Source organism: Lissotriton helveticus, chromosome 7, assembly GCF_964261635.1.
Source record: "Lissotriton helveticus chromosome 7, aLisHel1.1, whole genome shotgun sequence".
Lineage (NCBI taxonomy): Eukaryota > Metazoa > Chordata > Amphibia > Caudata > Salamandridae > Lissotriton > Lissotriton helveticus.
The window spans coordinates 1220070165-1220096523 of NC_136068.1; the positions used below are offsets into that span (position 1 = coordinate 1220070165).

General features: G+C 44.1%; 1 protein-coding gene across 1 annotated transcript in view; it reads right to left on the reverse strand.

The window, feature by feature from the left end:
• Positions 1-26359, reverse strand: part of ANKFN1 (ankyrin repeat and fibronectin type III domain containing 1) — a 1441385-nt gene that overhangs the window by 626005 nt on the left and 789021 nt on the right. Inside the window, exon 10 of the mRNA XM_078650803.1 lies at positions 15829-15945. Within this exon, the coding sequence (XP_078506929.1) occupies positions 15829-15945 (117 nt within the window). The remainder of the gene's footprint in view (positions 1-15828; positions 15946-26359) is intronic.

Below are 26359 nucleotides of genomic sequence, written 5' to 3' on the forward strand. Positions count from 1 at the left end.
GTAGTAGAATAATGTCGAATTGTTTTAGGAATGACATTAATTCTGCATCATTAGTTTTACCCCCCAGACCGTTGATATTCCACGAGCAGGCTTTCAGAGTCGGTTTTCATGCTTCCACCATCCTTGCATCCAATGTGTTTTGCATTGGGGGTATTATTTTCCGGCATTCTTTGAAACCACCTGACTGGCCTTGATGAATGATACGTAGATTGGCCCATCCTCCCTTAACGGTGTCCATGCCGCCAATGGCTTCCCGGAGAATTCCGACTTCTAATTTAGGTGTTTTTCCTGCCAACATGGATAGTGGGCCTGGGTATCTTTCTGGCGGCACAGGTCTGATGGTGATTTAGGGTTGTAGCTTCTCCTCTCTGGATCTTGTGCCATCTTTTGGCGTAGGCACCCATTCGCTCCAACGTTTGGTTTCTCAGGCTAAATTCCAGCCTTTTTTGTGCCTGAGAGGTGTAGTTAGGCAGGCTAAAAATCATTCTCATGACCTTCGCTATTGTGCTGTTCAGTTGCTGGGCATCCCTTCCTCGGAGGCATTCGCTTCCGTAGGTCAAGGTCGATGTTAGTTTTGCCTGAAGCACTTGAAGCAGGGGGGTGAAGCTTCGGCTGACTGCTTTTGTTTTGAGACCCCTTAGTGCAATCCCTATGCTAATGCCCTCCATTTTATTGCTTCCTTTTGCTGAAAAAAAGAGCAATTTCTGTTGAGGATTACCCCCAGGTACCTGTACTCCTCCACTGTTTCCAGTGTGGACCCTCCCATGTGCCAGTGAAACCCCGGAAACGATGTTTTTGCAATTATCCTCATTATTTTGGTTTTTGAGGGGTTAATGCTTAGGCTGTTTTCCGTTGAATACTTAAACGTGGTACTGATCAGATGTTGTAGCCCTATCGGTGTTCTGCTGATTAGGACGATGTCATCAGCTTACATTAAAATGGACAGGGTGAGTCCGCCTATGCTTGGAGCATGGGAGTTAGTTTCATCCAGCTGCTGTGCATGGTCAGACATGAAGATGTTTAATAGTGTTGGCGCTAGCACGCAGCCTTGTTTTAAGCCTTTTGTGGTCTTTATTTTTCTTGACAGGAGGTCCCCTGGCCCTAGCTTGACTTGGACCCATGTGTCAGTGTGTAGTAAGATCAGCTGTGTGAGAAGGCCCGATGGAATGTTCCTTTCTTCCAGCTTTGACCATAGTACATTTCTATTGACGGTGTCAAACGCTGAGGTGAAATCGATGAAGCAAACGTACAGGGGCAAATTAGCTGCCTTTGTGGCATCAATGAGGCGCGAGAGAGATAACATATTTTACGTTGTGCCCATTTGTTTGCGGAATCCTGTCTGGGTGATGGGGATTACTGCGTTATCTTCTGTCCAGTCCAAGAGCTCCTCTAGGAGGAGACCAGCATAGTATTTGGCTTCATTATCGATTAGGGCTATTAGTCTGTAATTCATTGGATCATTTACAATGCCCTTCTTGTGTATTGGTGCTATTATGGAGCCTTTCCATGGCGCTGGGATTGTTGCAGTGTCTGTTATCTGTTTGAAAAGTGGCATTAGAGCCGCTGCCCAGTAGTTCGGGTTTTGTTTGTACAGTATTGGGGGAATACCGTTGGAGCCTGGCGCCCCCTCCACTTTCCCCTTCGCGATCCTGCTTATTATTTGTTTTTCGGTTCGGTCAAATGAGGTTCTGACCGGTTTTGTTGACCATGCTGTTTTTTTTTAACCTTATCCGGTCGAATGCTTGTTGCAAACTGTACCACTGTGTTGAAGTGTGCCTGAAGATGGTTGGCCCAGGCTTCCTCGGTTACGTAGGAATCAAGGGTTGAAATCCTGGAGTTCTGGCTAGATTGCAGGTGCTGTTTTTGCACTTAAAAGCCAGCTTAGTAGAAGTCTAAGTAAGTTTATTGTTTGTAGTTAATTAAGACCTTTACAATTGTGTTGCATAAAAACAAATGATTTTGAGGTAAAATGTACAAACTAGCAGGGTGGTTAAAATAAAAATTTCTGTAATAACTATGTGAGTAATATTATTCTGAATAAAATTACAATGTCTCAGTTCCTAGCACTTCACACTTCGGTTTTGTGCCTTTTTCTCTCCTTTTTCTCAGTGTTCACGATTAACTGTGATGCCTTTTGACAAATTTGGCAGCCCTGCAAGCTGTCTGCAGCTGGTGGCTGTTCAGTGCTAGCATGACGTCCTGACGGCATGATCTAATTTGAAAGAGACGGAATATGTGGAGTAGATAATTACGTCTCAAAGTCCTCAAAGATGGACAAATGCACAATATATGCATCAGTGATTCTTCCGTTTGGCCACATAATCTACAGGCAGAAGTCGCCCATGTTTTTTTCCATGCGGGTGTCTGGTCTTTTAAAATGAAGGATCCCAGCCGTAAACTTAGTAATGTTTTTTGGGTAGCTGGAGTTATATTAAGGTTGAGGCTCCATTTTCTCATACGTGGCCAGCACCGTTCAACCATGTTTTTTCTTCGCTAATGCGGCTTTGTCTGTTCTCCAAGATCTTTGCTTTGCAGCCCCATTGGCTGCTTTTTTGAAGGCCTCAAACGTTTGGTTGGTATTCCATGCCTTTTCCATTTTGAGGTTTGACAGTGCATCCTCCAATACTGTTTTCCAGGCGTTTTTCGCCTTTGTCTGGTTTTTCATCTCAGTCCAACAGAGGCCCATGAGCGAGACCTCTTGTGCTGCCCTTAATTTCCAGCCTGTTTTTAGTGCGGCCGCTTGTCTGACTTGGTGCTGATTTTGTAGACCAAATTCCAAGCGTATCTGCGCTTGGAATACGAATCTCGGGATCCGAAAAATTTATTTAAACAACTCTGATTGTTGTGTGTTCAGAAAATTTGCGATTTTTCCTGTATACAATTCCGACCCGTATGTGAGAGATGGTAAGAACTTCGCCGCGATTATCTTCAACAGGTGTGAATTAGATGGGCATTTCAATTTAGTTTTTAATACATTTAGAGCGAACCGTAGTTTGTTTGCCTGTGCCTTTCTATATGATTGATGTTCTTTCAGACTCCACCTGTCGTCGACTACTACTCCCAGGTATTTATAGGAGGTGGTCTGCTCTATTGTGTTGCCTGCGATGTGCCAGTTGGGGGATTTCCTCCCTGCCCGTGAGGCGAAACAGACGATCTTCGTTTTTTTGTAGTTAATTTGTAAGCCTTGTGCAACGATATACTCATGGAGCTTCGAGATGGAACGTTGTAGGCCCAACGGGGTCTGACTACAAAGTACGATGTCATCTGCATACTGTATGCTCCTAATTTTGTGGTGGGCCAATTTCGGTGGATCACTTTGTGTCTCTGCGATGCACTTGTCCAAGTCCGTGGTAAAGATGTTGAAAAGAGTTGGTGCCAGTACACAGCCCTGCTTGAGGCCTACTTGGGTGGGGATTTTTTCAGTTGTTTTGTCGCCATTGCCTAGTTTAATTCTCACCCAAGTGGAAGTATATAGGTTTATGATGGCCCGCAACAGCTTTGATGGTATTCCCCAGTTGGCCATCTTTTGCCATAGTGCCTCCCTCGGGACTGTGTCGAACGCCGCTTTGAGGTCTACAAAGCACGTATACAGCTTAGTTGACTTTTCCCATGCTTTATCCACCAAGAGGTTTAGCGCCAGCAGGTTGCATGATGTATTTGTTCCCGTCCTAAAGCCCGTCTGAGTGATCGGCAGAATCTTGTTTGCGCTAACCCTCTCTTCCAAGGCCCTCAGAAGGTTCGAAGCATACATTTTGGCCTCAATGTCTATAAGCGCAATAAGGCGGTAATTTGCTGGATCAGACCTTATACCTGCCTTGAAGATAGGATGCAAAATGCTACCTCTCCATGACAGGGGAATACTCCCGGTCTGGAATACATTGTTGTATAGTGGGGTAAGATATTCTGCCCAAAAATCTTGATCTTGTTTAAAAAGTCCGTTCGGTAAACCGTTTGGGTCTGGTGCACCTTTGGACCTCAAGTTTTTAAGTACCATAGCTACTTGGGATGGCATTATCCAGTTTTCATCGAATTATGGGTCATCTTCTTGCTTTTTATTTGGATGAGTGGACTGCTGATGTGACGTCCATGCCGAAGTGTTGTTGCCTTGTGATTTCTCTAAATGCTGAATCCACTCTTTCTCAAAGATGTTTGCATTGAAGGTCTGGGCCGCTCCATTTGCAACTTTGTTTATTTCTGCCCAAAATTCCTGTTGTTATTTGATTTACTGGAAGCTAGTAATGATTGCCAGATGTCTGTTTGGTGTTTGGATTTTTCCGACCAAACGTCTTTTTTATATTTTTGCCTTAGCTTATAGATTTGTCTGGCCGTGTCTTCTCCATTTATCTTGGCTGTTGCTTGTAACTTTCGGATTTCTTTATTTAGGATCCTTTTTTTGCTCGCTATGGAACCCAGAAACGCTTGAGGAGCTTTACATATTTTCCTTTTGTGACTATGGGTTCAATGGCCAAAACTCTCAATTAATCTTATAGTCAATCTTTCCCAATTTTCCTGGTAGGTGGATGAGTCTTCACCCTTCGCTTCTGTATGGATGCTTTTCAGATACGTCATTATTTCTTTGATGTTATTTCCATTCCATGCTAGTCTCTTGAGGTTATAGAGGCTTGGAGATTCTGTCAGGGTTTTGCAAGTTGGGGCCTTTGTGTGTTGGATACTAAATTTGAAAGCTTGCAAACTGTGATCACTCTCCAATTTGTGGATTATTTTGTAGGCGGTAATGGTTTGTAAAATCTCTAGATCCACGAGGGTATAGTCGAGCACTGATTTGGCCAGATTGGCTATCCTAGTTGCGGATGCTGGTTGATCTTGTGGAAAACGGCCGTTCAAGGCGATCATTCCAACCTCAGCAAACATTAGAGTACACTGTTTACCAATCTTATCCTTTTTTTGCAGATTTGTTATAATCCTCGGGATAGGTTGGCCATTCCGTTTATTTTGATACATTATATGTGCATGGTCCTTTTGAAGCAAGAACATATTCAGGTCACCCGACATAACTAGCCCCGCCTGCGGGTAGATGGATTTCATTGATTTGATGAGGGCTTTTAAGGTCAGAATTTTCTCCACTTTTTCCTTGGGATCTGGATGTAAGTATATATTACAGATTATCATTGACAAAGGGTCTTGCGCTCTCTGCGGTCCATTTCCGGGGTCTTGCATCAACTCAATTTTGATACACTGGATTCATTGTTGTCCTGTGTCGATGGTAACGTAGGTCCAAGGGAAACCTGTGTTCAGATAGATTGATAGACCTCCGGCTGCCCTTCCCGAAGGCCCTTTTTTATTGGCGTGTAGTTGGATTTCCTTAAAACCGTCTATCTGCTGGGAAGACATTAACCAGGTTTCTTGTAGTAGAATAATGTCGAATTGTTTTAGGAATGACATTAATTCTGCATCATTAGTTTTACCCCCCAGACCGTTGATATTCCACGAGCAGGCTTTCAGAGTCGGTTTTCATGCTTCCACCATCCTTGCATCCAATGTGTTTTGCATTGGGGGTATTATTTTCCGGCATTCTTTGAAACCACCTGACTGGCCTTGATGAATGATACGTAGATTGGCCCATCCTCCCTTAACGGTGTCCATGCCGCCAATGGCTTCCCGGAGAATTCCGACTTCTAATTTAGGTGTTTTTCCTGCCAACATGGATAGTGGGCCTGGGTATCTTTCTAGCGGCACAGGTCTGATGGTGATTTAGGGTTGTAGCTTCTCCTCTCTGGATCTTGTGCCATCTTTTGGCGTAGGCACCCATTCGCTCCAACGTTTGGTTTCTCAGGCTAAATTCCAGCCTTTTTTGTGCCTGAGAGGTGTAGTTAGGCAGGCTAAAAATCATTCTCATGACCTTCGCTATTGTGCTGTTCAGTTGCTGGGCATCCCTTCCTCGGAGGCATTCGCTTCCGTAGGTCAAGGTCGATGTTAGTTTTGCCTGAAGCACTTGAAGCAGGGGGGTGAAGCTTCGGCTGACTGCTTTTGTTTTGAGACCCCTTAGTGCAATCCCTATGCTAATGCCCCTCCATTTTATTGCTTCCTTTTGCTGAAAAAAAGAGCAATTTCTGTTGAGGATTACCCCCAGGTACCTGTACTCCTCCACTGTTTCCAGTGTGGACCCTCCCATGTGCCAGTGAAACCCCGGAAACGATGTTTTTGCATTTATCCTCATTATTTTGGTTTTTGAGGGGTTAATGCTTAGGCTGTTTTCCGTTGAATACTTAAACGTGGTACTGATCAGATGTTGTAGCCCTATCGGTGTTCTGCTGATTAGGACGATGTCATCAGCTTACATTAAAATGGACAGGGTGAGTCCGCCTATGCTTGGAGCATGGGAGTTAGTTTCATCCAGCTGCTGTGCATGGTCAGACATGAAGATGTTTAATAGTGTTGGCGCTAGCACGCAGCCTTGTTTTAAGCCTTTTGTGGTCTTTATTTTTCTTGACAGGAGGTCCCCTGGCCCTAGCTTGACTTGGACCCATGTGTCAGTGTGTAGTAAGATCAGCTGTGTGAGAAGGCCCGATGGAATGTTCCTTTCTTCCAGCTTTGACCATAGTACATTTCTATTGACGGTGTCAAACGCTGAGGTGAAATCGATGAAGCAAACGTACAGGGGCAAATTAGCTGCCTTTGTGGCATCAATGAGGCGCGAGAGAGATAACATATTTTACATTGTGCCCATTTGTTTGCGGAATCCTGTCTGGGTGATGGGGATTACTGCGTTATCTTCTGTCCAGTCCAAGAGCTCCTCTAGGAGGAGACCAGCATAGTATTTGGCTTCATTATCGATTAGGGCTATTAGTCTGTAATTCATTGGATCATTTACAATGCCCTTCTTGTGTATTGGTGCTATTATGGAGCCTTTCCATGGCGCTGGGATTGTTGCAGTGTCTGTTATCTGTTTGAAAAGTGGCATTAGAGCCGCTGCCCAGTAGTTCGGGTTTTGTTTGTACAGTATTGGGGGAATACCGTTGGAGCCTGGCGCCCCCTCCACTTTCCCCTTCGCGATCCTGCTTATTATTTGTTTTTCGGTTCGGTCAAATGAGGTTCTGACCGGTTTTGTTGACCATGCTGTTTTTTTTAACCTTATCCGGTCGACTGCTTGTTGCAAACTGTACCACTGTGTTGAAGTGTGCCTGAAGATGGTTGGCCCAGGCTTCCTCGGTTACGTAGGAATCAAGGGTTGAAATCCTGGAGTTCTGGCTAGATTGCAGGTGCTGTTTTTGCACTTAAAAGCCAGCTTAGTAGAAGTCTAAGTAAGTTTATTGTTTGTAGTTAATTAAGACCTTTATAATTGTGTTGCATAAAAACAAATGATTTTGAGGTAAAATGTACAAACTAGCAGGGTGGTTAAAATAAACATTTCTGTAATAACTATGTGAGTAATATTATTCTGAATAAAATTACAATGTCTCAGTTCCTAGCACTTCACACTTCGGTTTTGTGCCTTTTTCTCTCCTTTTTCTCAGTGTTCACGATTAACTGTGATGCCTTTTGACAAATTTGGCAGCCCTGCAAGCTGTCTGCAGCTGGTGGCTGTTCAGTGCTAGCATGATGTCCTGACGGCATGATCTAATTTGAAAGAGACGGAATATGTGGAGTAGATAATTACGTCTCAAAGTCCTCAAAGATGGACAAATGCACAATATATGCATCAGTGATTCTTCCGTTTGGCCACATAATCTACAGGCAGAAGTCGCCCATGTTTTTTTCCATGCGGGTGTCTGGTCTTTTAAAATGAAGGATCCCAGCCGTAAACTTAGTAATGTTTTTTGGGTAGCTGGAGTTATATTAAGGTTGAGGCTCCATTTTCTCATACGTGGCCAGCACCGTTCAACCATGTTTTTTCTTCGCTAATGCGGCTTTGTCTGTTCTCCAAGATCTTTGCTTTGCAGCCCCATTGGCTGCTTTTTTGAAGGCCTCAAACGTTTGGTTGGTATTACATGCCTTTTCCATTTTGAGGTTTGACAGTGCATCCTCCAATACTGTTTTCCAGGCGTTTTTCGCCTTTGTCTGGTTTTTCATCTCAGTCCAACAGAGGCCCATGAGCGAGACCTCTTGTGCTGCCCTTAATTTCCAGCCTGTTTTTAGTGCGGCCGCTTGTCTGACTTGGTGCTGATTTTGTAGACCAAATTCCAAGCGTATCTGCGCTTGGAATACGAATCTCGGGATCCGAAAAATTTATTTAAACAACTCTGATTGTTGTGTGTTCAGAAAATTTGCGATTTTTCCTGTATACAATTCCGACCCGTATGTAAGAGATGGTAAGAACTTCGCCGCGATTACCTTCAACAGGTGTGAATTAGATGGGCATTTCAATTTAGTTTTTAATACATTTAGAGCGAACCGTAGTTTGTTTGCCTGTGCCTTTCTATATGATTGATGTTCTTTCAGACTCCACCTGTCGTCGACTACTACTCCCAGGTATTTATAGGAGGTGGTCTGCTCTATTGTGTTGCCTGCGATGTGCCAGTTGGGGGATTTCCTCCCTGCCCGTGAGGTGAAACAGACGATCTTCGTTTTTTTGTAGTTAATTTGTAAGCCTTGTGCAACGATATACTCATGGAGCTTCGAGATGGAACGTTGTAGGCCCAACGGGGTCTGACTACAAAGTACGATGTCATCTGCATACTGTATGCTCCTAATTTTGTGGTGGGCCAATTTCGGTGGATCACTTTGTGTCTCTGCGATGCACTTGTCCAAGTCCGTGGTAAAGATGTTGAAAAGAGTTGGTGCCAGTACACAGCCCTGCTTGAGGCCTACTTGGGTGGGGATTTTTTCAGTTGTTTTGTCGCCATTGCCTAGTTTAATTCTCACCCAAGTGGAAGTATATAGGTTTATGATGGCCCGCAACAGCTTTGATGGTATTCCCCAGTTGGCCATCTTTTGCCATAGTGCCTCCCTCGGGACTGTGTCGAACGCCGCTTTGAGGTCTACAAAGCACGTATACAGCTTAGTTGACTTTTCCCATGCTTTATCCACCAAGAGGTTTAGCGCCAGCAGGTTGCATGATGTATTTGTTCCCGTCCTAAAGCCCGTCTGAGTGATCGGCAGAATCTTGTTTGCGCTAACCCTCTCTTCCAAGGCCCTCAGAAGGTTCGAAGCATACATTTTGGCCTCAATGTCTATAAGCGCAATAAGGCGGTAATTTGCTGGATCAGACCTTATACCTGCCTTGAAGATAGGATGCAAAATGCTACCTCTCCATGACTGGGGAATACTCCCGGTCTGGAATACATTGTTGTATAGTGGGGTAAGATATTCTGCCCAAAAATCTTGATCTTGTTTAAAAAGTCCGTTCGGTAAACCGTTTGGGCCTGGTGCACCTTTGGACCTCAAGTTTTTAAGTACCATAGCTACTTGGGATGGCATTATCCAGTTTTCATCGAATTATGGGTCATCTTCTTGCTTTTATTTGGATGAGTGGACTGCTGATGTGACGTCCATGCCGAAGTGTTGTTGCCTTGTGGTTTCTCTAAATGCTGAATCCACTCTTTCTCAAAGATGTTTGCATTGAAGGTCTGGGCCGCTCCATTTGCAACTTTGTTTATTTCTGCCCAAAATTCCTGTTGTTATTTGATTTACTGGAAGCTAGTAATGATTGCCAGATGTCTGTTTGGTGTTTGGATTTTTCCGACCAAACGTCTTTTTTATATTTTTGCCTTAGCTTATAGATTTGTCTGGCCGTGTCTTCTCCATTTATCTTGGCTGTTGCTTGTAACTTTCGGATTTCTTTATTTAGGATCCTTTTTTTGCTTGCTATGGAACCCAGAAACGCTTGAGGAGCTTTACATATTTTCCTTTTGTGACTATGGGTTCAATGGCCAAAACTCTCAATTAATCTTATAGTCAATCTTTCCCAATTTTCCTGGTAGGTGGATGAGTCTTCACCCTTCGCTTCTGTATGGATGCTTTTCAGATACGTCATTATTTCTTTGATGTTATTTCCATTCCATGCTAGTCTCTTGAGGTTATAGAGACTTGGAGATTCTGTCAGGGTTTTGCAAGTTGGGGCCTTTGTGTGTTGGATACTAAATTTGAAAGCTTGCAAACTGTGATCACTCTCCAATTTGTGGATTATTTTGTAGGCGGTAATGGTTTGTAAAATCTCTAGATCCACGAGGGTATAGTCGAGCACTGATTTGGCCAGATTGGCTATCCTAGTTGCGGATGCTGGTTGATCTTGTGGAAAACGGCCGTTCAAGGCGATCATTCCAACCTCAGCAAACATTAGAGCACACTGTTTACCAATCTTATCCTTTTTTTGCAGATTTGTTATAATCCTCGGGATAGGTTGGCCATTCCGTTTATTTTGATACATTATATGTGCATGCTCCTTTTGAAGCAAGAACATATTCAGGTCACCCGACATAACTAGCCCCGCCTGCGGGTAGATGGATTTCATTGATTTGATGAGGGTTTTTAAGGTCAGAATTTTCTCCACTTTTTCCTTGGGATCTGGATGTAAGTATATATTACAGATTATCATTGACAAAGGGTCTTGCGCTCTCTGCGGTCCATTTCCGGGGTCTTGCATCAACTCAATTTTGATACACTGGATCCATTGTTGTCCTGTGTCGATGGTAACGTAGGTCCAAGGGAAACCTGTGTTCAGATAGATTGATAGACCTCCGGCTGCCCTTCCCGAAGGCCCTTTTTTATTGGCGTGTAGTTGGATTTCCTTAAAACCGTCTATCTGCTGGGAAGACATTAACCAGGTTTCTTGTAGTAGAATAATGTCGAATTGTTTTAGGAATGACATTAATTCTGCATCATTAGTTTTACCCCCCAGACCGTTGATATTCCACGAGCAGGCTTTCAGAGTCGGTTTTCATGCTTCCACCATCCTTGCATCCAATGTGTTTTGCATTGGGGGTATTATTTTCCGGCATTCTTTGAAACCACCTGACTGGCCTTGATGAATGATACGTAGATTGGCCCATCCTCCCTTAACGGTGTCCATGCCGCCAATGGCTTCCCGGAGAATTCCGACTTCTAATTTAGGTGTTTTTCCTGCCAACATGGATAGTGGGCCTGGGTATCTTTCTGGCGGCACAGGTCTGATTTCAATGCCCCAAATGGCGAACTCTTCTCTGTGTCGCCAAACTTCTTTGGCTGTTTCGGGGTCCTTCCAGGTTGCCACTGTCATTTCTTTCCCGTTTCTATTGGGAATTATTTTGAATTCAATGCTTTCTATGTGGGCTGAGTTCACATGTTTTAACGACTCAAACAGGTTAGAGAGATTGATTATGGCACTCCGGTTGAGAATGTCATGCTTCCCCCTAGAGTTGTAGTGCGGTATTATTTCCTGCGTTATGGATCCCGCTGGGTAGGGAGCTTCTGGCTTCTCTTCCTGATTTGTGAACCAGATGTGATTATTTGCATTTGATGATCTAGCCGGGCTGCCCTGTTTTGGACATTCGCCTGAATTGCTGGCTCGATTACAAAGACTGCCTGCTGAGATCTAGAATCCGTCAGAGCTTGTGAGGTGGGTCTCTGTTGTTGCTCCATTGCAGGGAAAGTTTCTTTTGGTGCCGTCACCATTTTCGGAAAGTAATGTGAGATGTTTTTCTGTTGTACGTTCAGCTTCTGCCCAGGAGGGCCGACCGCCGGTTGCCTGGTCATTTGGGCTTGTGTTAAAATTGGAGCATTTTGACTTTTTATGTTGACTGTTGGTTTTACATCCAAAGGCGGAAACATGGTTGGGGATATAAGCCCACAATCCACTTGTTCTGCCGTGTTCGCCTTTGGAATCTCTTTGTGATTCGGCCCTTGCGATGTTGGTCCTGTGATTGTATTTTGGTTGTTAATTCTTATGGGATCTTTTTTTCCCTGGTGTTTATTGTGTCTAGATTTCCTCTGTCTCTTGCGTTCACGCTTTGTCAGTGGGATGAACTGAGTTTGTGGCCCATTGGAAGTTATCCCCGGATCTTGCCTCCCCAGGTTTTCCGGCTCGTCCATGCCTCTGATGGATTGATTCCCGTTAATATGGGAAACTTCTTTTCCTATGTTGGCTGGCTCCAGAATACCTTTTCGGGGATATGTAGTGGCATCGGTGATTTCTGTCCGGGTAGGCGAGGGATGATATATTGGACTATCGGCCGTTTGGTCAACCCTTATGTCCTCAGTATATGATACAGCACTACCGGTTGAGCTTAAGGAGCTTTCGGGATAAGTGCCTATACCTGGGATTTCAGAGGAATTATGGGCAGCATTTGGTTTATTTTGTACCTCTGCCAGAATGTCTGTTAAGATGGCCGGTAACGCTTTGAGCTGGTTCATTGTTTCAAAGCACTGACATTCGTGGTACATTGTATGCAGGTCTTTCTGTACGCGTTCAATGAAATAATTTAACTCAAGGATCTTTTTGTCTATGCCAACCACGTGTGAGGCTAAGGTTTGCAGAATATCTATCTGTAACTCCAGCTTTTCAGAGTGTTGGAGTAGTGCTGAAGAGATGGTTTCCATTATGTTTAAGAACGGCGGCCACAGTGGTGCATAAGCTGGTAAACTATCTTCTGCTGGGTGTCTCTGTTCTTGGGGACTGCTCCGATCTTTGTCCCTTAGTTTGTGTCTTGCTGAACCTAGAGCTCGTGGGACTCGTGAGTCTAGCAGATCTCGTCCGTCTCCACCCAGACCCATATCTGGGATAGGTATTTGATTAGCCATTCTGTTCCTTTGCTCAAGGGACTTTGGCAAAGCTGTATTGCTTGATGGAGAAATGTTGAAGTGCAGAGGAAAAAGCCCAGACGGGCGATTTGATGTTTTTCTATTGATCATTTGGCTGGATGTTGTAAGACAGGCGCCGGAGGAGATGAATACCTCCTGCGAGTCTGGACTTACAGTGATTTTTGGCGTGATGGTATGCTTTTTATATGCCTCTGTGTGTGGCGAGCCACCCTTTTGCTGAGTTTGGCTGTTGGTTGGCTTCTTTTCGTCTATAGACTTGTCCTTGTTGTCTTTTTCTGTTACGACCTTGTCCGGAAGATCCTTGTAGTCCGTTTTCAGAGCTAATCGAGTGACGGCCCCGTCATCAAAAACCACTGGGCCAAAGTATGAGCCTAGGCTTAAAGAGCGCCGTGTATCTGGTGCAATTGGTGCCTTAGGTGTTTCCATTATACCCTCAGTACGCTCAACACTTGGCGCAATGTCAGAGTTGGTCTTGCTATCTTCCTCCCTTGTATTTATTTGGGCCTTCATCGTATGTTGATTCATCCTGTTATTTGAATGTTTTTGGAGATTTTCCCAGGGATGGTGTCTAGTCTCTTGAGGATTGTTGCTCTGTGTGCTATTCTGGAGCTGTCAGGCTTTGGTCGGTGAAGTCGCCGACTGAGACTGGGACATTTTTTTTGTACTGACAACGATCTTTGAATTCGGTTCATGTGTCGCTGACGACACAGATGGTGTGGCTAAGATTAAAAAGTCTGTGATCTTGGCGTTTCTAGTGCCGACGGTCTTCATTGGCGTTTTGATGGTGGAGGCGCTGGCTGTGGAGTCTGGCGCCTCTGAAGTGTCCTCTGGTGTGTCCTCGTCGGATGAGTGGGTGAGTTCCTCACTCATTTTCCTGCGAAGTGGTTACCTTATGCTTGCTTTGGGTGAGGGGACTGTTCTAAGTCTCCCTGATCTCATGGTGAGATATAGGGTATTTTATGGAAAACCCTCCCCCCTCTCCTTTCGGCCTCGCGAAACCCCGGGTACGTGCGCGCACCGGGGTGGGCAGGGGTGAGCAGGGCTGTGCTCTGTGCTCAGAGTGCTGAATTGTTTTTAGATTTTAGAGGAGTATTTGCACCAGAGCCAAAGAGCTAAGACTTGGTGGACAATAAACCAGTCCCAGCCGGGACGCAAGTATCAATAATAGTTAGTTTGCCCTGCTACAAACATCACCTTTGTTTAATCATGAGCTCAGCAGAGGCAAAATAAGATGGGAAGATGAAAAGATGCTGTGAAAAACTGATGGATCACTATTAAGTCACTATTACGTCACTGGCAGCTTCAAGAAATTCCAAACCAAGTCATTCAATATTTACAGAGTAATAACAAGTTATTCGAGAGGAGAGCGCCTTTACGCGCAGTCTCCGACTCTCGAGAAATGTGAGTGAAATGCCTGGAGGGGTGCAAAGATGCAGTGCCGCAGGATGACCTCCGCACCACCATAAGGAGGTGCCTTCTGTATGCCGGAAAATCCCCTCGAGGGGAGAGCGCCTTCTGCTGCCTTCACCAACTCTCCCAGGGTGCTTAGGGGAGTCGTGTGCAGCGTTGTGCAGCGTTGCGCTAGCCGGCCAGTTGTCACGACTCCGGAGCTGCCACGTCTTTCCAGCAGCGGTTGCCGTGTTTCACTGGCGTTCACTGGCGTTTCGCTAGCGGCAGCTCTCTGTACTCTCCGTGCTCGCTTTAGCCGGGAATGATGTATCCACAACAGCTAAATTGACTAAATTGTTCTGTGGGCACTCAGGGCTGGCTGAACAGATTCCCCTGGTCGTAGCCGTTCGGCGTTCGGCGTTCTGGAGGCACTAATCCTTCACACATGCGCAGAAGAACCAAATGCCTGGAGGGGCACCAAAGAGTCAAGAAGAAAAGATGCCAGCTTAGTACACTAAGGGCTCTTGATGAAGGGTTAAACAGGTAGGATGAAATGACGCTTTCAATAAGCAATGCACTTTATTCCCTGTAGACCCTGTTCGGAATTCAGCTTATTTAGTAAAAAATGGTTTTAAATGATCCAGTTGAAATTGATAGAATTCTTGGACATTAGGCCAGTGGAAAACATGGCCTATTTTACTTGATGTATAAAAATATCAAAATAAACTATCAATCACCATTAGACACTCAGGCCTAGGCAATGACAATGACTCCTTTTGTATTGGTTTTTATTAACCACACAAATAAAGTGTCATTGTCATTGTCACTCAGGCCAAGGGGTAACTGTGACAGAGTACCCACTCTGCCAAACTGAAGGTTCACCTGCCTGATTTATAGTCTGGATGACCTTAAGTATAGAAGGGACAGACCTTAACAGCTTCGCTGCGGCGCGAATTCCGCCGCTGTGCGGTGACATTCCAATCTTGGGCGTGGCTCAGACGGACCCCAGCTGGCGTGCGCACACGCCCACCATGACTCATGACGGCCGGGGGCCATCATGAGCACGGAAGATGCTAAGTTTGTCACTTACCTACTCCTCTCGCACCCCTATAGATTAGGGCCGTCAGAGGTTTGGCCATTTGACTGCCCTCCCTATTTAAAGTGGCTGGTCAAATGTGCAGTTTTCACTGTCCATCACTGCCGGGTGCGACCTGCCGATAAAGGGCAGTGAAAATCTCCCAGGGTGTGGGGACCGTTAGTTTTTGTATGTTCAAAAATAAAATCCAGCTTTAGGACTTTGTTTTTGAAAATACAAAAACATCTTTAAAGTTCGACAGATGGTACGGTCATATTCAGGGTACCATCCATCAAACTCAAATTAATTGACAAGAACCTCTGTGATATGGGTTCCTGCAAATGTTAAGGGAAATCTAATGAACCGGCAGACATCTCTAAATTCAGAGTACCGTTACTCTGTCGGGGCGATCGACTATTTCAATCTGTTGCCCTGACAAAGTAAATAATTTACTCTGAAGTCTAAATCAGGCTCCAAGTTCCTTAAAGGGAATTGAAATCTACTGGACTTCTCTCTGCAGCAGTGCAGTGGATGTTCAAATTTCCACATTCTGACAACTGGATCCAGTAAACTCAACGTAGAACTAGTCAACAGGAATTTTCACTAGAGCAGTTGTAACTGAATAAAGCTTCATGCCTGAATTATTCTACTGAATATGTTCAACTAACCTGTAGCTGTGCTGCTGCAGCCAACATCTTTTGTCTGGCCTGAAGTGCTGTTGAAGACGACATGGATATGGACATACTTTGCCTCAACCATCTGATATCATCCCACATACAAGACAGCTGGAAAACATACAGGACCACATTAGAGCACAGTTTGCTTTGTTCACGCACAACATGTAACGTGTTTACAGGCAATTACATTAAATATCCAGGTCAATAGCCATAAAAACAAGACTTCTCCTAATGAAAACATTTTCACGTGGATGGACCGTAAAAGCATTATAAAGTATAACTTTATTGTAAAAATAATACATTGATTTAAAACGGTTTATCAGTTGCAAAAACATGAAACATGAATATGAAAGTGAACAGTAAACATTTCTATGCTATCTAAGTTTGAATAAATACAGGAGCATGCATTTAGTTGTTTTATTATGAATACTCAAATTGAATTATTTCAATTGAGAATTTCCTTCATTTTCTCAATAATCTCAGTTTGTTCTTTCATGAAAACTCTCAACATGAAACATTTTCTCACAATTAGTCACAACTTCTCACTATTAAATGTCGACTCAGTTTCAGTTTCATAAAGCTTTATTCAGAACATAGAAAAACATGTGCATAAAAGCACAAATGATTTCATATGCATACATTTCATAGTTTTTAAAATAAAAATAACAGAAAACACATAATACATTTATTATCCAGTGCGGGATGGAATAAATAATTAAAATAGTTAAAAACACATGCTTTTCCTGGCACTTATGGCCTTAAGTAGAAAGGTTGCCGTGAAAAAGCAAATGTCCGGATGATGCAAATTAAAAAGCAGTTTCATCGAGTCAGTGATTGTTCTTACTCCAAATCTTTTTAAAATGGGCTTAAGGAAGATTTTCCGTAATTCGCTATACAGTTGGCAAGACAAGAGAAAGTGCATAGTGCTCTGTTCTGTGTTGTTATCGCAGGCACAGGGACCAGTAGGGCGTATTTTTACATTTGGGCACGCAACCAGATAATGTACAGTTCCCATCCTCAGTCTGGTTAGCACAAACTGGTGCGAGAATCTGGTCACCTGTGTCAAATATGGATGAATCCACTAAACTCATTCATGCTATTGTACAGCTTACAGGTAGATAGATTTAATTCTTCCAAAGCACGCTTCTCCATACAAAAGTTCAGAAATATAGTTTTCAGATTTGACTTGGAGATATCAGAGGCACAATACCGATCGTCGATCACATTTAATCCTAAAACATTTTGGAAATTATCGATATTGTATTTGATCCAAGGGATCATCAGGTGCTGGTCCAAAGAAAGGCAATCCTCAGTAATAGCTCTATTCAATGAGGTGTCTTCGTTCAGCCAAACAGAGCGCCACAATAATAGGGGTCTTAACATAATTAGATCATTCAAAAAATGAATCCCTGTTTCCTTATGAACCAAGATGTTGGAGGTAGATTTGGGTAAGCACAGGAGCCTTTTCAAGAAATTATTCTCCTCCACCTGGAGGCACCCGGCTGATGTCACACCCCAAACTCCTGCCCCATACAGTGCAGCAGATAAGCATCTGGATTGAAAGATTTTTAACCATGATGCGTCTATTCCCCAGCTTCTTGGCAAATACAAAAACCCCATTGGCACTCCTAGTCATCTTAGTTTTTACTGCTTTATGTTCAATATCCCAGCTACCATTTTTAGAGAAATTAATACCTAGATAGCAGAAATTTTCAACTTTTAGGACCTGTTCGCCTTCGATATAATAATGAGAGTTAACTTTTGGTTTAGCTCGGCCTGGCCCACACTCCATCACATAGGTTTTAGACCTATTAATCACCAGCTTCCTGTTTTTGATGAAATGCACAAACTTATCCATCAAGCGTTGGAGACCCAGGGGAGTCCTGGACAGCAACACAGCGTCGTCCGCATAGAGTAACACCGGGATGTTAAGGTTGTTAACTCTAGGTATGTCTGCCGTAACTGTTTTCAGGACAGAATCCACCTCATTTATGAAGAGTGTAAACAGTAGGGGTGCTAAAACACACCCCTGCCTGATTCCTCTCCTGATCCTAAATTTACTCGTACATTCCCCATTAGGTCCAAACCGGACACTGGTACTAAGTTTTTCATACAGGCGGGCCAAAAAATAAACTATACTGTCGGGAGCTCCCATTTCAATCAGTTTAGCCCACAATATGGCATGGTCTACCATATCAAAAGCACTGCTTAGATCAGCAAAGCAAAGATATAGAGACCCTTTCTTGGCCTGGGTATATTTCCCGAACAAGAGTTCTAAATTCAGGCACTGTTCTATTGTGCCACAACCTTTTCTGAACCCAAACTGACTGTTGGTTAATATCTCATTAGTCTCAGCCCATTCCTCTAGTCTGACTAAAAGGACCCGGCTCATAACTTTAACCGATGAGTCCAGTAGGGATATTGGACGATTATTTTTTGCATCGTACCTGTCACCTTTCTTATAGATAGGGATAATTATTGATTCTGCCCAGGTAGATGGTATATTAGAACTCACAGCTGTATTAAAAATCTTAACCAGCAGTGGGCCCCAGATCTCAGGGGCGGTCTTATAAACATCTATGGGTACCCCATCGGGTCCTTGGGCCTTCCCTCCCTTACTGGCTCTTATGCTAGCCATAACCTCATCTAAAGTAATGTTTAAGGCCGCGATAGGCCAACCTTTTTCAACGGGAACTAATCTATTACCGGAGTCAAATATATTAGAAAAATGTTGAATCCATGACTCCATGCTCACATTAGATGTGAGCTCTGGCACCTTCTCGTCCTTGAGGAATGGGCTATTGACCGTAGACCAAAACAACGTACAATCCCTTAGTTCTGCTGCTTGGCTTAACTTGTCCCATGCTTCCTGCTGCAATTCAGCCTTTCTGCATTTAAGGACATATTTAAAATCCTGCCTGAGTGGAATCACTAGACTTTTGTCTCTTGGTTTAGCTGCTAGGGCTTCTTTAAGATTACTCCGGGCATTAGAACAGGCATGGTCAAACCACCCCCTATTTTGTTTAATCTTGTGCCCTACCTCTATTGTAAACTTCTTATTGATAGTTGAGTTAATTCTATCAAAATGAACAATACTGACAACCGCAATTTCATCTTGTTCGAGAATTGCCGAAATTTCCGTCAAACAGCTGTTGATGATGGAATCTGATGTTACAGCGGCTCTTTCTCCTTTCCACCTCAACCTAACTCCATTTATCCTGTGGGGTTCGATGTTAACAACACTTCCAATGTTGGTTGTGGTGGCAGGTTTCCAAAATTTGGTTTCAGTAGTTAAACAATTGTGGTCACTAAGCATAACATCAAACACCTTGGGCTCAGAGCACATGGGGATTAGATTGGAAGACATGCATATAAAATCAATAACCGTGTTAGCCCCCCTCCCTTTGAAAGTCGGTATACTTTCTCCTAGATCATCCTTTACATTTTCCATGATTTCCATGTCATGATCTATCAGAAAGTTATTCAGGGTCTCACCGTACATATGATGAGGGAAATGTACCTCTGCCTCCCCTGAATGATTATACACACCACATAACTTCTGGGATGACAAGGGGCAAACTGAAACATTAAAATCCCCCACAAAAATAAATTGAAAAACACCATTAAAATTTTCCACCAAATTACATACAGCTTTTTCCAAATCATTAATGGCTTTGTGCCTAGTGCCATCAAATATAATATTGTAGAAATTAATCAAAAGTATATTTCTACCCGCTTCTTGTGATAGCCATAGGATTTGTGAGTGAACCCCCACTTTTACATACTTTTTCACCAGAACTGGTAATTTAACAGAGATCAAAACTAGCAGACCTCCTTTAGATCTGCCATGCAGTGAAACCAAGGCAGGGAGCTCATAGGATACATAGCCATCACAGCCCTTAAAATTTTTACACCAAGTTTCTTGTAGGCAGATGATGTCAAATAAATCAATAAAATCCTTCCATCCCAGCAATTCCACCTTGGCTATCAACCCTGCAATATTCCAGCTAGCAATATAGCAAGTTACCCTATCCCTATCATGATTAGCTATAGGCATTTCGTCATTAAAAACGGACATGTTGACATCTGAATTAAAAAGCTCTATGTTATTAAGATTCGCCTCCGCTCCCCCTGTAGTTATACAATCCACAGTCGCATTATTATCCAATACAATTACAGGCATAGTTAATTCTCCAGTATCACCTCTCACATGAACTGAATTGATCTTATGTCAGTCGTTTTGATCCAGACAACTCAATGACTGATATCTATTCTGGGTTGGGACTTGGTAAAACATCCCATTAACTGGTGACAAGGTACTTTCACATACAGATGGAAAATTCGGGGCATGTGTTACAAATCTATTCCCTCCAGGTACCGAGTTCAGCATAAACATCGGCGTGAATGGTGTGTCCTCCTGGGGACCATAACAAAAGGTAGGTAACCCGGGTCTGTTTACAGTGGGTTGGTGATTGGGATGGTAATTGTTAGAATTCTTTGACCCCTCCCCACTATTTACAGATGGCAACCTATTGAGATGATTATAAAAATATCCCAATGGCCTTGCAACAACATCTGTTTCGGACTGCGTGATTGAGGCCGCTCTAAGTAGGACCGTTGCAACGTGTTGCGGATGTTTAAAATTAATAATCACGCAGTTACCCCCACAGATCTTTCTTGTGTTTCCAATCCAGTTGACTCTTCTGATAGAAATAATTTGATCAGAGTAGCCAACTGGGTAACCACAGTGTCGATGAAGCCAGGAGATATCTTTATTTTTTAAGGAGTCCGCCGACTCTTGGGTATATGGGGCCTGAGTTATAGTCGGGACATTTGTTAGTACTACAACATAGGGTACACATTCGGGAGGAAGATCTACGGGGCGCTTACTTGTCCTCACAGGTGCCCTATTGGTCCCCCCTGTAACAGCTGGTATGGATGACGGAGCTGGTCCCCGAACAGTCTTCACCCTACTTAAAGAAGAAGATGATCCAACAGTCTGATTTGGGATAGCCTTCACTACACTAGTTGACCCTGCTCCCTGCAGCTGAGATGGTTGACCCATGTCCTGAACTAATGGGCATGTCAATGCAGGTAGCTCTTTAGATGGTTGTTTCCTAGTGGTCGCGATGGCAGGGGAGCTATTTGTATTATGTAGTTGCGTCCTTTTCTGTGTTGGAACTACAATTGGGCGCGTTGAATCTTTAATAATTGATAAGGCTTTATCCAAAGTAACAGATTGTTGGTCCACCACATCCCTCAATCTCAAAACTTCCGTACATAGACCCTCAATTTTAATTATCAAGGGCTCTACAATCATTTTAAGTTTATCATCGCAATTACTAACTAGTAGGTCAATTTGGTCAGACTTAATAGAAACACAACTGTCTTCCATTAGTGCCCCTGTGTTCTCAATGTTCTCCTTGTCAGTGATAACCTTTTTATTTTTCCTGCCAGAATGATGATTTCCACGTTTGGGAGACGTTTTCCTACATGCTCTCATAAGTCTTGTAGCCCTGATAGACTGTTTAGGAGTACCTTCACAGGTTTCACTCTGATCATCTTCCAGTACAGTCCTTATCTCCGGTACCTCTTTAGGGTCAATGTTAATACTGGTGTTATCAGTCTCAACTGCTATGATGGTAGCGTCAGTATCCTTAGACGTATTGATAACAACAATATTGGGGTCCAAAGGCACAACCAAGGGGGAATCTTGCATGATACTTTTCCCTAGCGACTTCCTTCTGTCTGTATTAATTCTGTTAACTACTTTCAGTAGGTAGTTATCTGGTAAGGTGGATTGGATAGACATGATGGGTGGTAATGCAGAGGACTCAATCAACAAATATAAAAGCAATGGGGTTCAATCCTCGTAATACTCACACGTGGAGACAAGGGGGTGGCCCGTCCCGTCCCTGGTCGTCCCCGGACGGCCACAGACGGCCCCGCCCTTGTCCCGGGCTTCTCCCACGCGCGACTCGTGGGGCGAGAGGGGTGTCAGCCCTTTAGTAGCTCCTCCCGGCGCTCCTGGCGCGTCATGGGCGCGCTGCCCCAGAGGCTGCTGGGAAGTGTGGTCCGGTTCGTGTGGCTACAGCCGCCGTTCCCCTCACGGCACCGCCCGATGGCGTCAAGGTAAGTTTTGCGGTGTCTGGTGTCCCCCCTGGCCTCACGGGGGTCAGCCTTTTAGTAGCGCCTCCGGGCGCTCCTGGCGCATCACGGGCGCGCTGCCCCAGAGGCTGCTGGGAAGTGTGGTCCGGTTCGTGTGGCTACAGCCGCCGTTCCCCTCACGGCACCGCCCGATGGCGTCAAGGTAAGTTTTGCGGTGTCTGGTGTCCCCCCTGGCCTCGCGGGGGTCAGCCTTTTAGTAGCGCCTCCGGGCGCTCCTGGCGCGTCACGGGCGCGCTGCCCCAGAGGCTGCTGGGAAGTGTGGTCCGGTTCGTGTGGCTACAGCCGCCATTCCCCTCACGGCACCGCCCGATGGCGTCAAGGTAAGTTTTGCGGTGTCTGGTGTCGACTCAGTCTCTGCCCTTTTCGTTTTAAAGACTGCTGCTCCATAAGCCATCAATCATTCCTCTTAAGACGGAGGACAAGGTAGAACAAAGCAAACACAAGGAGATGATGGACGGAGCGCTGAAACTTTTCAGACACTCACCCCCAGTCACAAATCTGGAACCGAAAAACCTTTTAGTATTTTTCAAAAGTAGAAGTGTGAAACCTGTTAACTGTAAATCAATAATTTGCTACATATATGGTAGTGTACACATATCTGGGATTTGTATACTCATAGATTAACAACTTTATCTTCAATAAGAAGACACTCACCCCCAGTCACAGATCTGGAACCTAAACACCTTTTAGTATCTTTCAAAAGTAGAAGTCTGAAACCTGTTAACTGGAAATCATTAAAACAATTTTGTTCTCTATAAGAAGTATAGAGGTTCTTGATATGCGAATGAAACTTCAGTGAACCATTGTTCCATTGTATTGTAGTACGGCTCGTACTTCTCAAGTAAAACAATGACTTTCTTGGACAACATAGATGTCAGGATTGTGCCAGTCTGATTCAGTGCACACCCTTAGGATATGTTGGCCTGTATCCCTGCTAGTCCACAGTGCACGATTGGAACCCCTCACCTTACAGGATAATGAATGTGTGTGCAACCTCACAACATGACAACTCTTATCTTCCAAGGAAATTGTGGTAACCGATCTAGCACCCTTACTTTTGGATCCTCATGCATACCCAAAGAAATGCAATAAATTCAACAAGGCATTTCAATATTTATTGAAGCATTGTGATTCTTGTATATAATTAGTGCTCCCAGTTGTATGGTATTTATTTTTTGAGATTTCCATCTGTATTTATTCATATTTGTTTTTGGTCGATTTTATCTGTATTTTTCCATATTTATTTTGTGCTTAGAGTAAACAGTTATGCTGTAATGGGTATCTTTCCACATTTATTTAATCAACAAATGGTTACCCACATTCAAATGTCCAATGGATTTTAGTTGTTTACAGTACCATATAATCATTGAAAACCATTTGCATTGTAGAACACCACAGACAGCTGCACTGCTGCAATTATTTCAGCTTAATTGGAAAACCTTTTCAATTTTTTTAGCTGCACAGTTACTGACCTAGTACTCATGATTGGTACTAGAGAGTATCATCCTAAAGAAAACCTATTTTCTGTATTTATCTGTATTTAACGCCTTAACCGCAATGTTTTTTCCGCTGCGGTGCGGGCGTTCTAAAGGGTGGGCGGGGCTCCGTCGGCTGTTGGCCGACGGCAGCACTAGGGAGGTAGTGCTCCTATCGGCCAACGGCCGACGGCAGCACGCAAGGGGTTAAAAATAAATACATCCCAGAAAATAGATGGTTTTCTGTCTGTATTTATCTGAAAATATATTTAAAAACAGAAAACTGTGAGCTAAAAAACAGGTTAGAGAGATACTCACACAACTTGAATATTAAGGTGTAATAGAAAGTTGCATCTACCCTATGAATATTCCCTTGTTTCCAGTTATGAAACCAGACCATTCATAAAGTCTAGTTTTGGATAACATTCTGCAATGGGGGGCTTCCCATTTTGCAGTACGTCAGTACATTGGTCATTGATTACATTGCGCTCATAAGGCCAGTTCATCTAGATTAAGACCACAGAGAATCAGGAAGATTATTTCCAATCTAAAACCAAATGATCTAAACCTCAGTCCATATTTATTATAGTTCTGTGTCACCCTTGCGCCACGCAAGGGGATACAAGGTCGACAACACTAAAGTCAGATTCATCAAGCCGCGCAAGGCCACCTTGTGTGACCCTGCATGGCATGATAAATCTGAAGGAATGCAAAGAAGCGCACCTCGCTGTCTTGCAGTATTCGGCCCCAGGGAAGCTATTGTGGAGAGTGGGAGTTCCCATGCATCCTCCCATTGATTTTGGTGCATATTTACCACTAGTGGTAAACCTGGGAGTGCATCAAAATGCTATTCTTCCCCAAAGGCGGCCTAACGAGGATAAATATCTTAATTTCTACTCATTTCTTCCTCATTCTACAGCATGCTTAGAAAGAGGAAAATGCCTCTCAGGATTGTTTCTGTGCAGCAATATGCCCTCCCTGTACAAAAATAATACTTTTTACAACGTAGGCACCTTTGGGCCATGGTGCAAGGGTGCCTGCATTGGCAGTAGGCAGTCACAAGTGTGCCAGTGCAAGGAAAAGTCAGGAATGCACTCTTAAATATGGCACTTTCCTGCCCTTTTGTGCAGCCCAGCACAGCAAGGTGGCACATTACGCTGTGTGAAAGCATGATAAATATGCCCCCGGGTATCTGCCATAGTCATGAGTTAATAAAGGACTTTGAATATGGAGGTTACACGTGATGCATTGAGCAATCTAGGAGGGACACAATTATTTGGAAGACTTGTGCAAGCAAATCTGCCTATAAACAGCAGCATTCATCGCAATTTCTAACAGAAATCAGTAGCCAAGGTAGATTTGTCTGGCTGCTGAGTCACTGTTATAGTTCCTAAAGGCCCAAAAGGAAAGGAAAGTGTTAAAATCTTATAGAAATTGACCCAGAAATAAGAGGCCCTAGTGGCTGATTCCCTTTCTGTAGAGATTAAGTCATAACATGAAGATTTAGGCATGGAACTACTGTAAGAGTCATTGGTTCGAGCTGCTCAGTATTTACTCACCTAAATCTACCTAACTTTTAATGTGGCCATAATAATAGGAAAACCTACATATAAACGACACCATCTGAATTTTTATGTTTTTATGGTGTGGCTTAACAGCACAGATGTCAACATACAATTAAGTGAAAATCATAAGAGAGGGTACATGTTGAGAGCCAGGAGTACATGTTGTTATTGGGCAGAGGTTGCAAGCTTCCACAACACAAGGGTTTGCCTTCCACCAGCTGTGATCATTATGTTTATTTATCCAGCTGCCTGTGATTGAACTTTCAGGGACACTCATATGACATTATATGCTCTTATAGGAGGATATGGCTTAACGGCTAGAGAAGTCACTCAACATCTTGTGATTCTGGGCAAATCACTTAATCTCCCAGTGCCTACCAAAGTTAATGTTAACGCAACTGGTGCTCATGTAAATTGCTCTGATACCTTTGGGTCAAGTTTGTGCTATACAAAACAACACCCACACACCCAAAAATGGTGTCTTCTTTAACTAGATCATTTAAAATGTTTTTTTTTCTGGCAGCAGCACGCATGGTAAATGGAGAGTCATTAGCCTACATAGATTTTTAGGTATGGTTTCATAGGGCAACTGTCACCTGACCTTAGAGTTCCACATTGGTGCACCTAAGTACCGGATCTGATTGCCCTAACTCTATGTGCTTCGACCAAAAAAGACTATAACATCTTTGACAAAGGTGGGGGCATGGCCAACTACCAAGCATGGTGGCCACAACTTAGCAGAGCTCCCGGCTGGGACCTGGAGAATCCTGCTTTTTACCGCCTAACCTGGGCCCTATCCTGTCGAAATCTTCCCCCTTATCGACGGTGAGGCTGCAGGGGTTGATTGACTGCAATAACGACCCTGCGGAGTCCTGCGACTGCTGAGAAAAGCCTGAAAAGCCCAATACCATGCCCCCTGGCCTTGTGAAACTGAGGGGCGAGACCTACCTGGAGATGGAGGCCGCTCATCGATCTCGGCACAGCGGCAGTGGCGACCCACTGTGAACTCACGTCTGTTGTGGGCCCGGGCACTTAACCATCCCCAGGGCTTCAAATCAGTTGGGAAAGGGGCCTGGCGACCCCCAACGTGGAGCCCTCCTTGGCCCTGGGCACCACCACCCCCCAGGGCAAGCTCCAGCAATGTCCTGGGGTGCCCACCCCCGGAACATGCTCCCGCCCTGCCATTGCAAACTATTGCTTCTCTTCATGGAAGCGAGAGCACAAAAAGTGCTTGTTTGCAGCGCTCTTTGTCCAAAAGCAATGCCAGCTCCCACAGATGGCGGGGAGTGGCAGGGACCGCAGCAGCATTAGGAC